The sequence below is a fragment of the Crocodylus siamensis genome, chromosome 1 (genome assembly GCF_052110815.1).
Source record: "Crocodylus siamensis isolate JL-2025a chromosome 1, ASM5211081v1, whole genome shotgun sequence".
In the NCBI taxonomy this organism is placed as follows: domain Eukaryota; kingdom Metazoa; phylum Chordata; order Crocodylia; family Crocodylidae; genus Crocodylus; species Crocodylus siamensis.
Window position 1 is genome coordinate 301,199,088 of NC_143395.1, and position 16,080 is coordinate 301,215,167.

General features: G+C 39.4%; 1 protein-coding gene across 8 annotated transcripts in view; it reads right to left on the reverse strand.

Moving 5' to 3' along the window:
* Nucleotides 1-3,822: 3,822 nt before the first annotated feature.
* Nucleotides 3,823-16,080, reverse strand: part of TGFBRAP1 (transforming growth factor beta receptor associated protein 1) — a 46,751-nt gene continuing 34,493 nt past the window's right edge. For all 8 annotated transcript variants that reach the window (XM_090020952.1, XM_090021000.1, XM_090020972.1 and 5 more), the window contains 4 exons: nucleotides 15,218-15,364; nucleotides 12,814-12,973; nucleotides 11,069-11,502; nucleotides 3,823-9,878 (listed from right to left, as the gene is read on the reverse strand). In XM_090020952.1, coding sequence (XP_089877078.1) covers nucleotides 9,687-9,878; nucleotides 11,069-11,502; nucleotides 12,814-12,973; nucleotides 15,218-15,364 — 933 coding nt within the window. In that variant the 3' untranslated portion in view covers nucleotides 3,823-9,686. The remainder of the gene's footprint in view (nucleotides 9,879-11,068; nucleotides 11,503-12,813; nucleotides 12,974-15,217; nucleotides 15,365-16,080) is intronic.

Here is a 16,080-nt window from a genome sequence, read left to right on the forward strand (position 1 = left end):
GCCAGATGTAAAGGCTCCATGGACTGTATTTGGCCTGTGGGCTGGCAAGTGAGCACCCCTGGACTAGGTGAGGCTCCAGTACAGCAGAAAAGGTACTGGGGATCATAGCAGATCACAAACTGAATGTGAGACAACTGTGTGCTCTTCTTGAGAAAAAAGTCAAGGCATACAGGGCTGTATTATATTTTCTTATGTGCCCTGGACTATAATACATTTTGAAAGGCAGCACAAAATAAAAATCTTTCCTTGTAGTACCAGTAAATAACTAAGTAGCAGCAGCTAGGGAGCCAAGCTTGCTTCCCAGCTCACTGCCAGCTTCCACATGCCATATGGGGCCCCTGGTTATAGAATTTCTGTGGTTCTATAATCATATCCATTTAATTACTCAGTCCCTTTTATGGATTCTTATAAGACTCTTGATGTTATCTTCTGGCAACAGATTCCTAATTGTAAATGCACATACTCAAAAAGGATTTCCTTCTCATCAGTTTTAGATTTGTTGCCTTTGATTTTCATTGGATGCACATGTCCTTTTGCTGCATGAAAGCAATGGTCCTTCTTTGCCTCAGGACATATAATTAGGTTTTTCTTTTAAAAGCTCTTAGATTTAAATGGGAAGAAAGAGGTCAGTCTCATGCATGATGGCATTTATCTTTCTTCTGCTTCAATGTCCTTTTACTGCCTTATCCACAGGGAAACCTACATTGGTTTGCAACTGATGTCACATATTTAAGACCTTGTCTACCTGAGAAATTTTTGTTAATTTAAATCCACGTTTAAGTTGATTTAAACTGCTTCAAATTCTTGCCTATACATGTATTCAGGGGCAAAGGGAGGGGTGTTTTAATTAGAGTGGTTCCTAGAGAGCAGGTCTAATTAAAACACCTCACCATCACATGTATTAAGCCCCCAGGAGTTTAAAAATGGATGCAGGATGCTTTATCTAAGCCTCATTTGATAAGGCTGAGATAAAATGCCCTGCAGCCATTTTAAAACACGCAGGGGCTTAAGGCACGCTGTGGTGACACTGGGGCATTCTAGTTAGAATGCATAGCAGACCCAATTCATCGATTAATCCAGTCTGCTCTGACATGTTCTAATTAGAGCGCCAATAAGCATGTGTATAGGCAGCTCTGATGTAGGCATCCTTGTTCTGGTATAGCATAAAACAGATTCTTAATCATTTTAACCTAGACTGAAATAGAGTGATGAACAACTTTGTGCACTGGTTTAAACAACACCTTAAGGCAAACTATTAAAGTTTGCCTCTCATAACAAGTCTCACAACAAGTCACAAGTCTCATAACACTGCTGTTGTTGCAGGATTTATGACCCAGATACCTTGCTTGGGGTGGACCCAAAACCCTCAGACTGACCACAGCCTCTCCATTCAATAACAGGTGAATTTTACTGTTACAGTGAAACAGATAAGAACAATGCAAGCAATTCTATATCTAGCAGTCCTAGAGAGCTGTCATCAAAGTCAAGGTACATCTGGCCAGTATGTGAGCTTCACTCTGAGGTTCTTTCTTGGCTGTCAGTGAGATGAGCTGGTGGTATGCCCTCTGTCCATGGTAGCCTCAGGTTCCCCTCTCGAGGACCTTTTCTGCTCTGAAATCCCTCCTTTGTATCTTTTCCTGTTTGTGATGACACTTCAACTTTGGGGCCTCAGTGATTGGTCTGTCTGTGGTTGTGATACTGTCCACATTCTGTCCTGTCAGCACGTCCCTTTGTTTCACAAACCCAACACATGCACACATCCTAATTTGGGCCTTTGCCGGTCTTCTCCTAATTTAGTCTGTTCCCCAAAACTGAAAATCCCAAGGGCACTGTGACCTGGTGCCACCTTATCTCATGTTACAGAACAGTGTAGTACAAGTCTTCAATTTCCCAGCCTGTGTCTGTTTGCTACTTGCCTGTGTCAGATGCAGTAGGCCTTAAGAAAACTCTGTCACAAAACAGGCTTTTTAGAAATCAATTAACCCTTGCCATTGCCCTAGATCATTGTTCTAATGCATACCTACTTTACCTACATGCCAGTTCCCATAAGCAAACCTCTAAATATGATTCTGTAGCCATCACTGCTTACCCCAGCATTCAAGATGAAAGGGCTGCCTTCAAAACACCCTGAATGACAAAACAGTTGGGCACAAGTATCAATGGTTTTTCACTAATAAAACATCATCACCAAGTTCTGTTATCCAGCAGTAACTGGGCAGCTCCCACAAATAAGCAAATAAGAGGCCACCATCCCTTAGAAAAGTACAAGTTAACCTACTTAGAAGTCACAATACACTGCTATCGTCAAATCAGTTTGGGTCAATACCCTCAAAAAGCTATAAATATAGGGACTAAAGGCTCACATGACATCATGAAAAACATAATAGAGATGCTCGAGAAATCAAATATTTTAATTCTGTGACTTAAAAAATGTACTTGCTGCCTGATTGGGCTGATTAACACTTAAATAACTTTTAATATCAACTAAGATTGGGGGCTTTATGGCTGCAAGGGTCCTGGCAGATGTTGCATTTTTGGTACCTGTTAATCATACCATAAATTGCAACATGGCACACGTTCATTTGCTTCATGGCAGCAGAACATGGTAAACCAGCCACAAAGAAATTTCACATAAAATGGATTGTGGAACATCAGTGGGTGCCTATATGTGTGCATTAAGGCTGCTGTAATTATGTGCTGTGATTGAGTCGGCTGGAGCATGGTAATTACTGCACTCCAGTAGACTCTGACAACATGTGTATCAGCAACCCCATGCTGAAAAATTGTGGCGGTACTTTAACTAAAGCTCATTCAACAAGTTTTTGTTTAAGCACCCCCGCTGCCATTTTTCACCAAAGGGACATTGATACATGTGATACTCTGGGTGCTTTAATTACAGTGGCTCTCAGAGAAGTTCTAGTTAAAGTGCCTCCCCCCCACACACACCACCTCCCAGAGCACGTGTATAAATACCCTTTGTGTGGCTGACTTGTATGGCACAACATTAAACACATGACATATATCTCCAGACCCAGGGTTGTCCCAGTGAATGCCAACAGTCAACTGACTGTTGGCACTGGGTCCAGGTCTGGGCTTGGGCCCAGGGATGTCCCAGGCCATGCTGACAATCAACTGATTTTCAGCATTGGCTCAGGACAGTCACTGAGTCCAGGAAACAGCTTCCCCCACCCAATCTCCAGGATTGTTCCAGCAATGGAACAATTGGGATCTGTATTTTTAAGCCCTGTCCCAAAAGCCGTGGATCTTGTCATGCACATCTGGCATGGTAGGACACATAATTTTTGGGCATCAAATTCCTCAGATTCCAATTATGCCACTATAACAATGTCTGCAAGGGGTTCTTGTTATTTTGACGCTCCCAATACTTCCAAACCATGGCAAAGACAATATTACTCTACTCAATGCTCCTTTCAGCTGGGATTAATTTTTTCATCTGTCTGTTAGGCCAGTTTAGCTCAACAGATTCTTATACTAGCTCAATCCTGGTATAAGAGCATAACTCCTGTCACACCAGGGATGAGTTTGTATAATCAGTCATATAAATATCAAGTCTAGAACCCACTGGTAACTCCCAACTAAATCCCCAGAATTACTCAGATAAGTGATAAACTTCTTTCCAAATTGCCTGCAGTTTGTGTACAAAAAGAACCAATTTATGAGGCTTCACTGTAGTGCATTTTTATCATTTGACTGCCTCACTTGGAAACCCAGCTTAACTACTTGCCACCAAAACCCACTCTCCTTATATCCATTCCCTCCATTTAGTGGACATAGACCAGGGCATGCAGTCATTGACAAATTAATTTACAAGAGTAATTAAGTGTTGTTTGTTTGTTTTTATTAAAATCAACATATTTATACATTCCACATACAGCTGTATACGTTCACTGATGTAACAAATAAGAACTCAAAAACCAGAACAGCAAGTGTAAAAAGTTACCATAGGAGCAAGTTTAATGCAGGGGTATTTAGTTGTATAGTTAGCTGTAAATATAGCAAATCATTAACTTCTTTCCTTCTCTGGCTTCGGAAGTAGCAGCACATTTCATAATTAGCATTCACAGGGCGTAAGCCAGTTTCTTACAGTTCAGAAACAAACTGTTCTTTAGTAACATAAAAAACTTTACACTAGTAATTTATAGGCAACTATACTCATTATTGCCTATAATGTTAAACATGTAAGATGGTAGAGAAGATAAGGCAGTAACTTTTAACATAGGGTACAGAGCAAACTTCTAGAGTATGCAAAAAGGCAGGAATCAGAAAGGGGAAACATAAATGGAAGAAAGAAAGGAAAACCTTTCAACTGAAACAGCTCTATATATCTTGTTGGGGTAGTTACAAACTGCTGGTAGTGACTGTTTCATGTTTCCCCCCGTCATTATCCAAAATATGAATTGAAATAACAGCACAACAAATTTGGAAAGTTTGAGAAACACTAATTCAGGATATTTATTTAGATGTATATGCTGCTCTTCCCACCACAGACGCTCAATGTTCAAGAACGATAAAAAATAGGAGAGCACAAGAAATCTTTTTCACTTGGTTTTGCTGTAATATTGTATAAAAAGGAGGCTTTTAAAAATATATAGTTATGATAACAGACTGATGAAAGTTTCTGTTGTAAAGTCTTTATGAGCATTGATTCAGAGTTAGGCTTTAAAACTGTATTAGCTGCCTAAGACTTTCAGTGCCCGTAGATGCATGGGGAGGCTGCTCTGACATGCTGTATTTGCAGCTTTGGAGGAGACTCAATTGAGCCTGCCGGAGCATGCTAATTAATGCACTCCAGCAGCCTGAGGGTCTCATGTATCAGCATCCCCACACTTCAAATTGTGGTGGGGGTTCTTTAACTAAGCATTCAAGAAGGTTTAAAGTGCCCCCACCACCATTTTGAAGCACAGGTGCAAGCATTTTAATTACAGCTGCTCTAAGAGCATGTGTAAAAATATCTTTTCTTTATAATTTAATTTTGTCCCTCACTATAATGGGTAGATACATTTATGTTATGGAACTGATATAACCAAATAGGATATTGTAATGAAGACAGAGCTGGGAGTTCATCTACAGTTCTCAAGGCTTATGTCCATCCAGTGTAGATGAACGTAGCATTAAAAAAATACAAATGTAATTTTGCATAAATATACATTCTAAAATCTGACATTCAATTCTGTGTTTGTCTCCAAATTCGCCTTCCTTTTTTTGCTTCAGAGAAGGAAAAAGGAAAGAATAAAATTAGAACAAGATAACTGGGACAAGCTTTTTGGGGAACAGAGAACAGGAAAGAGGAATCAGAGAAAAGATGGTATGGAGTATGCCCTCAGCAACTTTGCAGATGATACCAAGCTGGGGGGGAGTAATAGATATGCTTGAGGGTAGGGATAGGATTCAGAGCGACTTAAGACAAATTGGAGGATTGGACAAAAATAAATCTCTCAAGGTTCAATACAGACAGGTGCAAAGTCCTGCACTTAGTACAGAACAATCCCATGCACCAGTACAGGCTGGGGACCAAATGGCTAAGCAGCAGCCCTGCAGAAAAGGACCTGGTGGACAATAAGATGGACAAGAAGCCAAGTATGAACCAACAGTGCACCCTTGTTGTCAAGAAGGCCAATGGCATACTGGGCTGCATTAGTAGGCATGTTGCCAGCCAATCAAGGGAAATGATTCTTCCCCACTATGTAGCCTAGTGAAGCCACATCTGGAGCAGTATCCACTTTTTGGGGCCCCACTATAGGAAGGATGTGGACAAATTGGAGAGCGTTTAGCAGAGGGCAACAAAAATGTTTCAAGGGCTGGGGCACGTGACTTCTGAGGAGAGGCTGAGGGAATTGTAGTCTGGAAAATGGAAGACTGAGGAAGGATTAAACAGCAGTGTTCAACTACCTGAAGAGGGGTCCAAAGGGGATGGAGCTAGACTGTTCTCAGTAGTGGCAGATGACAGAATTAGGTCTCTTCCAACCCTAAACTTCTATAATGCTATGTTTCAAACTAATGCCAGCTTAAGCAAGGCTTTGGTACACATAGGTCACAACCAAGTAGTAGATGGCTGCAGACACATTCCCTCCCACCCCGTAAATTCCAGAAATGTTAAAGTGTGCATGTGTGTGTATGAAACTGCACTTTGTACTTACAATAAGCAGCACAAAAAGTGATGAATAAGGGTGTCATGATCAGGTCCTTTTACTAAATACTTGGCGGGCTGGACTTTATGATCTCACAAGGTGCCTTCCAGCCCCTAATGTCTATGAAATCTAGGAGTTTGCTCATAGGTTACTTGGAGTTCGTTCTTGAAGTTTTATATGAAAGCCTCTCATGTATATCATATACATTACTTGGTAACTTAAGGAACCATTTTAATTTTTGTGCTGTATGGCTGAGCCAGAAAATATATTTTAAAGGAATAGATCTGTTGAATTATAAAGAGGATGAAAGCAGGAAAAATGGAAGGGAAAGAGATGCTGGGGAGTCGTGTAAGATCACTACAGTAAAAGCTTAATTAGAAATTCCTTCTGGCTGGAGAAGCGTTTTTCTTATCAACTCTAGAGTTGATACATGGGGATATGAAGAGACAGTATGAAGTACCTCTGCTCCATCTAGGTTTGAGCCAACACTTGCTTTCTCCTATGCACGTACTGGCTACTCCCTCTCTGCCCTGCCCAGATACCTGGGGAGCTGAGTCAACTCCCTGCTGTTCTGTTCCCTACAAGAGAGTTAGTCTTTTAAAATGATAACAGCCAGTAAGTTTTCCAAGTAATCTGCAAGCACTACTGAAGTCACAAGGGCTATTAAAAGTGATGTACCAAACTAGAACTGAACCCTTCTACAAGTTAAAGCCAGAGAATAATCTGGTGACTAGAAACAAGGAAGGAAATTCAAGATGTAGAGCAGGGCAAAATTTTATAGGAAACAGTAAATCTGCCAATAAATAAATAAATACACAAAGTGGCCAACATTAAACTAGTCCCAAGTTCAGCTCAAGTGCATACAGTGGTAAGGAGTGATACAGAAGTAGGATTTAACATGACAATATTCATTTGTTTGGTTTTTTTGGACTGCACTTCTAGGTGAGTTAAGAGGAAGAGGAATTTGCCTTCTGCTAAAGAAAACTACATTTTTTTTTTGGTCTCCACACTTGCAGCTTAAGTTACTACACACTTTTTTGGTATAAATGTTTTATTTTCATCTTATACACATGCAATGGCAGCATCAAATTGATTTGAGATGCATTGTAATATATTTAATATTTGACATTATCCGAAGAGAGAAGGCCAGACACTGAGTGACCCCACAGTTAAGGTCTTCCATAAATGGGCACAAATATGCCTTAGTCTGTTGTCAGAGGACCCACTGCTCCACTTCATGACACAGAGCAAAGCACTAAGAGCTACCTTGGTGTCTGAACAGTAGAGTCTTTTGAATTTATTTTTTAAGTCATAGCCAGCTTCCTTTTAATAAGGAGGTACCTTAATGAAAAAACAAAAAGGTCAGCGTAGTGTATAAACTTTGTATTTGTTTACACTGCTGGGAAACAGCCATAAATAGTGTTTCATACAAATCGCATGCTACCATTCACATCAACGAACACCCAGTCAAATCATTGTAAAAGATAATATTGCCACTTTGACATGTCAGTACCATGATTTTTTTTTTTTTTTAAACACATTCTCCATTTCATCCTCAATTATTTTGTATATCAAACATGATGGATTTGATACAATTCAAGAAGTGTAGTTACAGAATGAGTACAAAAAATTAAGGGACCAACATTAAACCAGATGTAAAGCAGAGCCAATACAGGATCAGGCAAAAAATAAAAAAAATAAAATGGAGCTGCTGGGAAGTAGTATCTGAAGACTTCATGTAAGAATTCTTGAAATTGACACAAAAGAAGAAGAAATGCTTAAATCCTTTTATTTTTGTGATGATATCACAGACTGAATTAGTTTAGCCTACATGCTTCAGGAACAATCCAATCCAGCAGAAGCACTACAGAAAACCCTTACAGAGGTATGCAGGCTAAGAATCCAAGCCAGAAAACTAACTGCTACATTTTCTGATCTTGATCAGGAAGAAGCTTAAGACAGACCCAAAGAACTTTTGCTTGAAGATAAAAAGAAGTTGTATCATCCCCCAGTAGAGCCCAACAACTGAAAAACATTTTTTTAAAAAGACAGGAAGGTTGAGAATTTATCCTTCTGCACCCAGTCTATGATCAGATTTCAGACATTATAAAAGTCTATACAGTTTGAGATTTTTGTATATACAAAATGTTGTGCAGAAGTAGTATTTGTGCTGAAAATCTCACTCTGATTCTGAATCAACCTAGTCATACCAACACTTTCAGCCTGTATTGTTCAAGATTCTGTCATATTACAGTTTTGTGTAATTAAGGGCAATATTTTTGGTTTCTTTGGCTTAAAGTTTTAGAAATATATTTATATCTAATCATCTTGTGTAAAAGTTGCCTCTTCCAAACTCTCAAGCTGCTTATAAAGTCATTAAGTTTTGACTAGTATTTATGGGGTCAGTAAATTAGTTATTTTGTAAGTGTCAGAGAACACTTATTTATAAGCCCATTCACTCAGTGACACCAAATCTATTAGCACCTTAATGTGCTATTATTGACTTCTTCACAATCTCTCCACTTTTTTCCATGATCTATAATCTTGTTCACATAAATACATTCACACACACTGAATCTTACTCAGTGTGCCAATGAAGTCTCTGCAATCTAAGGTTATGTTGCAGCTGACATAACGTAACCTCATATCATTGGATTATTTGGTTATATGTTTATCCTCCAAATAAAATTCACTGATTTATTAAACTGTATGTACAGTATTGTTGTATATTAATAAATAATTCTAGTATTAAGGTTATTAAAACCTCTTCCCCCACAAAGTGACTACAGTCTGACCAAACTATATCCGACCGTTTCATTTCTATTCTTTTCAAACACAGTTATATATGATAGAAGCTATCAGTTTCCACTGAGTTTATTACATTAAATGCAACAAAAGTAGAAACTAACAGGACGGTGCTTAAAATCCGTTTGATGAGAGCTGTACAACAGAGAAAGGGGATAGACAAAAGTGCATCAAAAGCCAACAAATTTGTAGAGCATAGAACAGGTTCATAATCCAGTGTTGTGGAACAGGAGTTCAGCTCTGATGAGGACATAATGCAGCCTGCAAAACAGATATGCATTTTCTTGGGGTTAAGCTGTGTCATGTCAGTCTCTTCAGGTAGCATTTCAGAGACAGATGTTCCAACTCCTGGGTCAAAGAGCCCCCTTCACATCAGATTTATGAACGTTACATTCAGTGCAAATTTAAGTCTCTTTAAGAATGAAGTATCTCCCCCTCCCCGCTCCCATATTCATCCTTATTATGAAGAAAAGGCTCATTTAAGTGTGTTTATTACTATACAGAGCGGAACCCTTCTTGCACATCTCCATTTCTGCTAGCTAATTTTCTTTGCTGTCTACATTCATAGAATCAGCAGTTTGGTGGCCATATTTCACATTTATTGAAGTCTTCCCATTAGCCCTACAGCAATTTGTTCATTTGAATTATACCTAAAGTAGCTGCACTTTGTTCTTTATTCAGCAGGTTTTCCACAGACTAAGTAATGGAAACTAATGAAACCTGAAACATTTTTCAAGTCTGACTGCTGGGGCTGGAAAAACGATGGGTCATGTTAGAGTTTACAAGTCTGTTGTTTGCAGCACAGTGGGTGTGAACCATACCACCGTTTGGGTATCTCACAAAGGCAGGCTCACAGAAAGGACTTTGGCACACCTGGCAGAGCTTCTTGTCAGAGAGAATAATAGATCTTCCTTTTAGTTTAGCCTACAAAACAAGGGAAACAAACATGAATCCAGTGTCACTGCAACAGGAAGGGGAAGTGGCACTCTGCTACAAAAGGACAGCCATCATACCCATTACAAAACCTGTTTATATTTACATTATTTCAACTGTTAAGTACACAGATCTAGCTCCTTGCTTAGGATTACAAGACCCAGCTACCTAGTGTTTTTAACTTGAACTAGTTTCCATATTTACATCCAATTGCTACAACTTTTCCCTCCTAAATAAAATGTTTATTTGGTCTAACACCGTCATCTTTAAATGTTGTAGCGGCAATCGTCCAGGAATTGTGAGGGGCAAGGATTTTTTGGGGGGGTGATCTTTTATTTATTTATTTATTTAAATCAGACATGCTGTATGGCTGGGATAAAGTTTTCTGCATCACCATGTCTTGTATTCAAAATCTTTTCCAACTTTATTTTAGTTGATCCAGTAAGAGATCACTCCCCCCACCCCCAAATCCCTGAATCTTTTTTAAAGATAACACTTTGTATATATTCCATGCAACTTCTGGAAATGTATATACACTTTTTCAAGTACATACCAGCTGCATGCTCAAGAAAAACAGGTTAGCCCATGGATTCTTACCTGAGGCAGATACCAAATGTTGAGTTTGTCAGCTTCCTTAATTAAATAGGACTTATGGGCCTATTTGAAGATATAAGTAATGTAGCCTGGGATTATGCATGGAAGCTTTCTTAATAAACACAGTGCTTAGAGAAGTAAATCCAGTGGGATTGAGTAGAGAGCTGTACAGGCAAATGCAATACAAAACTTCTCCATCCAACTGTCAAATACATCTCAGTCCTGATCACAGCAAAATTCTCATTACGTGAACCTCAGTTTTTGACTAGCAAGCTTCACCCAAGCCTCCACAAAATTCCACTGATTTTCATTTGTAACAAACAATATACCTAAGCTATTACTCAACACTGGACTGCTGCCACCTCCTTTTAAAAGGGAAAATGGCAGAGGGCTTTTGCTACGGTATGTTCACAATTTAAACACTGCATAAAAAGATCAAACATTTGAGAAAGGAAGAGCCACACGGAGGAAGAGATATTAGGAAATATAAAGAAAGGATTTTTCCTTTAGGAGCAAAAATACACAACTTTTGTAGGTAAAGGACAACTACGTGTTCCAGTTTAATCAAAGAAAACAACTACACCCACCTTGTCGTGTTTATAGATGAAGTTTTCAGCCTCTGCCAAGCCAAGTGCAATCTGGGTCATTCTTTTTGTGTGGATGCTTTGCCTCATTGCTCCAGTCAGGAATGGAGAGAGGAGCTGCAGCGACCAATTGTCAGGCACAAGCTGCAAGACTTGAGCTGCATCAAATTCAGCTGCGTGATTATTCAAGAGATCTACTGCAGCCACAACTAGCTCACAGTCTGAAGGGCCTGGATTCAGATACACTGAGAGCAGCATATGGAAAAGCCTCTGCCTGTAGGCTAGATTTTTACTCTCAGAGCTCCACATGCAGTAGTCTTCAGCAGCAGGAAAGTCCTTTAATTCATGGACCAGGATATGCAAAGCTTTGTCATGTTCCTCCAGTTTTCCATATAAAATTGCGTTTTCCATGTGAAGATCTGTGCCCTTAATTTTTTCTGTCAAAGAAAAATCAATTTAAGATGCTGCTCAGTTCAACGGAGAATCTAGATAGTAAAGTCTTTAATGTCTGCTCTATGTACACACTGATAAGGGCAGGGGATTTTAGTTACTAACAAACCGTGTTTCTCCCCAAAATGGATAATTTTCCAAAGACTTTCTGAAGATGCATCACCTTTCCATGCCCCACAAACTATTCTCTTCTTATCCCCAAGACCTTTCACCATAGCATTAACTAACTGCTCCAAGAACTGAATGATAACTGTTTTGGTTAATTATTATTGCTTGGCTTCACATGAAACTCTCTCCATTAGATAGGATGTGAATTATTTGTAACATTAATACGGCTAAAGAAAGAAAAAAAAAATTCAGCCTGATATTTGGCATGAAAGCCCAAGAACATTACCAGAAGTGCTCTCACTAAACAGACATTAAAATGCCAAAGGAACAGAATTAACCAGGTAAAACTGGGCAACAGATCTGCAAGTTCTGGGGGGGAAATACTAGATTACCTCAAGTTAGCCAAACTCCATTGTATCCAACATCATTTCTGGTTCTTACAGATGGAAAAACTCATACACTGCAAGTAGAGCAGCAAGGTCCCATTAAAAAAAACACTTTTTTTTGGTTTTAACTAATCAGATGTTTTCTTTTCTTCTGTAGTACATGTTCAATAAGATGCTAAGCAGAGATCAAATACTGTGTTTAACACATGAGCAAGACACCTAAAATCTGGCCTCTGTTTGCTATAGAATGGGTACATTATAAATAAGGGTAGGGTAAAGGTCCCCTTCTTGAGACCAGCAGGCCTTGGAGCTTTTCCTTCTTAATATCTGTTTGTAGGTGCACCAATAAAGATTTTTCTGCCAGATACCGATGGCCGATTCTTAACCAGCCACATCAGCCGATACCACTCTGATAGCCAATATGAACTCCCACAACTTGCAACATCAGGCTGGTAAGTTGTTTGGTCTTTTTTGGGTGTGGGGCACAGATCGAGGGCCCCCCCCCAGTGATGGAGGAAGTGGGGCAGGCACTGCCCAGCTGGGGTGAGGTGGGGTGCGGGATGGAGCAGTGGGCAGCTTGTCTGGAATACAAAGGGGCTGGTGAGGGGGCACCAGCTCCCTACCACTGCACACACCCCTGGGGAGGCATGGGGGGCATGTGCCCCCCTGCAGTTTTCTGCACGGGGTGGAGGTGGGCTGCCAGCTATGCCGCCACACCCCAGTAAGCTCCACCAATCCTTTGCTTCCGCAGAAGCTGACAAAAGACAAAACGCATTTGATATATAATATAGAAAACAAGCTTACCCAAAATAAAATGAACCCGGTAGAGGTCAGATTTCTGAAGGAGACTGCGTAGTTTAGTCTGCACTCCATTCAGTTCTGCACAACTGTCTGTAGCCACAGATTTTAGTCGAAGTGTTTCATCCAAATACAGCACAGCTAAATGAGTATGGTACTTCTCCTTCTGCAGGGAAAAAGGAGGAAATTCAACAGGTCTAACTCCAAGACTCCAGCATACCACTCTCCAGCTCACCAAGTAGTCTTTATTGAGTATTTCAGTAATTTAAATGCCAGATGGAAAGTATATTGAAGCATGCTGTAAACAGTGATCAAATAAGTCAGATACTTAAGGTATGCACTCTAGAAGACTGGTAAAGTCCTGAAGCCTTTTGTCCCTTTAAAGTCAATGCCTTATCAAATTCTATATGCTGTCTGACATGCAGATGGCTCATGCTTCAAAGTACTCTTGGTTTCAGTGATACTGTGCAGCCATAAGCACTACAGGTCAGTTGTGTAATATATGAAAGAACTCCCTTTCATCAACTCTGCTTTTGCTGCCTTCCAGTTTGACTGGACTACTCCCTTGCTTTTGGCCTATACATAAAAATGAGCTCTCAACTGACCTCTCTGATACCAGAAGTTTAACATATTTCTATTGAATCCTCTTATACCTGCCTTCATTGTCAAGTGAACAGTTTTATCCTGTTTTTGTCACAAGCACATAAAAGATGCCTTAAGACCATAAGTCCATCTGGCCCAGTATTCTGCATCTCTCAGTGGCAGAGAAGACACTAATGGGAACAGTATTTATGCGGAGCTGATCCAGATTAATCTGTCCTATGCTCCTCTTGCCTTAGATTCCAGCATTGACGCATACAAAGTTCTACCTTGGAGGTTGCAGTTTTACCATCATATTTAATAAACACTGATGGACCTATCCTACCTGAATTTGTCTAAACAAATTTGTGAAGCTGTTAAATTGTGGGAATGAGTTTCACATTCATGTTTGTTCTATGGACCTTCCTGTTTCTCATATACTAGAGATAAAGGTGACAATACACTAAAGATTTGTAGAACAGCATGACTTGTAGCATTATAAAGGAATATCCCATCCCACTATACTTAGCAAAACTTAAGTCTGATCTTTCTGGATTACAGCCACTGATATTTTCTTTGACACATCCACAATAACTTCAGGTTATAAATCAATTACAGCTATTTAAGAAAGTCTGGAGAAATTCAAATTCTCTCTTCTAATGTGCAAATTGTTGCATCATTCTACTGAATTTATACTAATGGCAACTATTTGCCTAGAAAAATTCAAGGGAAATCAAAAGAGTACAAGTTCCAGTGTGCTCATTTATGTAGTCAAGCTGTCACTAATCCTAGTAATTTCGGCAATGGAGAAAAGAGAAATCATGAACCTCAAGCGCCTGCTCTGATAATGCATGTTGTTATTGCTTGAATGCATGCATGACAGGGAAAGAAGTGCTGTCAAGTCATAACTCGGGTTCTCTCAATACTTTTTCTTTCCTCCATTATCTGGCTCAAGACATTTCCACTCTGACTCAGGGAAACATCTCTTAGCTACCTCCAAAATTTTGTTTCACTTAAAACTCTACTATTATGTACTGATATACAGCTTCTGTGTTTTCTAACCATTTGCTGATCCATGGTAGGTAAACAGCTCTTGTGTAAAGTTTCTAATGTGTTTTCAGATTCTACAGATGAAGGTTGCTCAATTACTTAAATAGCTCATTCCCATGACTTATCACATAAGGCTAAAAAAGAACAAAACTGCTTCCAAACTGAACTATTAATACCAAAGGGCAACAAAATTACCATTCAACTCTTGCTTTTTATGAGCTGGCGTATGGGAGGATTATTTTAGCTCTGTAATTCTTATGGCTGCAAGTCCACTGCTGGAAGCTACATCTTCCTGTAGCCAACTCAAGAGTGTTTTTAGTGTCATGACTACTCCGATAAAAGCCACCAGAAGCTGTTGACTAATTCCCACTTGTGAAGTTGCCCCAGATGGAATTAGATGTACAACAGTTTAGGAAATTACACCTTTGTTACAAAGTATTGCTGCCTACCTATTTTGTTGCTAGCAATTTTGTTTAACCTTCTTAGACATCTGCTGCACAATGCACAAGGGCATCATTAGCAGGTTTAGCCCTCCATAACATGTTCCCAGCTGAAAATCTCAAAGTACTTTCTCCTACAGGCATATCACTAATCAGGAAGACAAATATTTTTACTCAGGTATGGAAACTACCCGAGTACTTAAATGATCTGCTTAATATCACACAAATTATCAGCACTTTGGACAAATTACCAGCAATCTGGAACTCAAACCAAAAAGGACTTCGGACTCTCCTTGTGAGGTTCTGACAAAAGGTGTCCTTGACTTTTCTGAAAGACTTACCTCTATTTTCCTGTCAAGCACTAGATGCTCTAGATATTTAACGAGTGACTTAGGGTATTTGTTAAGGCATCTGATGACATCATCTGGATTAAAGGTGTTCTTCTGCTGTTCTTCCAAAGGCCTTTTGGTAAAAATCTGTACTCCAACCTGAAACAAGATTTGTTGCATTTTGGGACTTAGACTGCAACTTTAGAAGGTGCTAGACATTTGGGATGCCTGTACACAAGCACGGAGGCTTATAAAGATACAAACCTTTTGTGATAGAAACTATTTCAAAAAATCATTTTATAATATAAACACTTACATAAAGAAAAACAAAGGATTATTCTTGTATTTATTTTTCTGCTGGAGTGATTAATGGATCAGAATGTTTTCAGCCCTAAACCTTTGCCTTTTGATGCACACAATTAAGAGGCCTTAACAAATGACTAAAAACAAGATTACAAATCAGAGCATGAAACACTAGGTTTCAGATATGACACAGTAACAGTTAAAGTCTGTGCAAGCAGCATTCAGCAATTGTTCAGTCTGCATGCCAAGCAGCCTGTGCAATAACCAGGTCTTAGTTTAAATGTTACCAGCAACTAATGAGACTGCTAATATTCTACTTGGCACAGAAAACAGCTTATTCATTTATAGCACCAAGTGGTCAGTTAACACAAAAATAATTGGAAGCAAATACACAAATAGGTATAAAAATAATGCACTTGGGATCAGGAGGCAGTATGACAGAAGAAACTCATACTAATTCTTGAAGCGGCACTGTCACTGTCCTGAATGACAGCTATTTGCTTCACCTCCTCATGCACAAGGTATATACGTAACTGCAGTCCTTTAAAAGAAAGGAACACAAAGCACTCAAC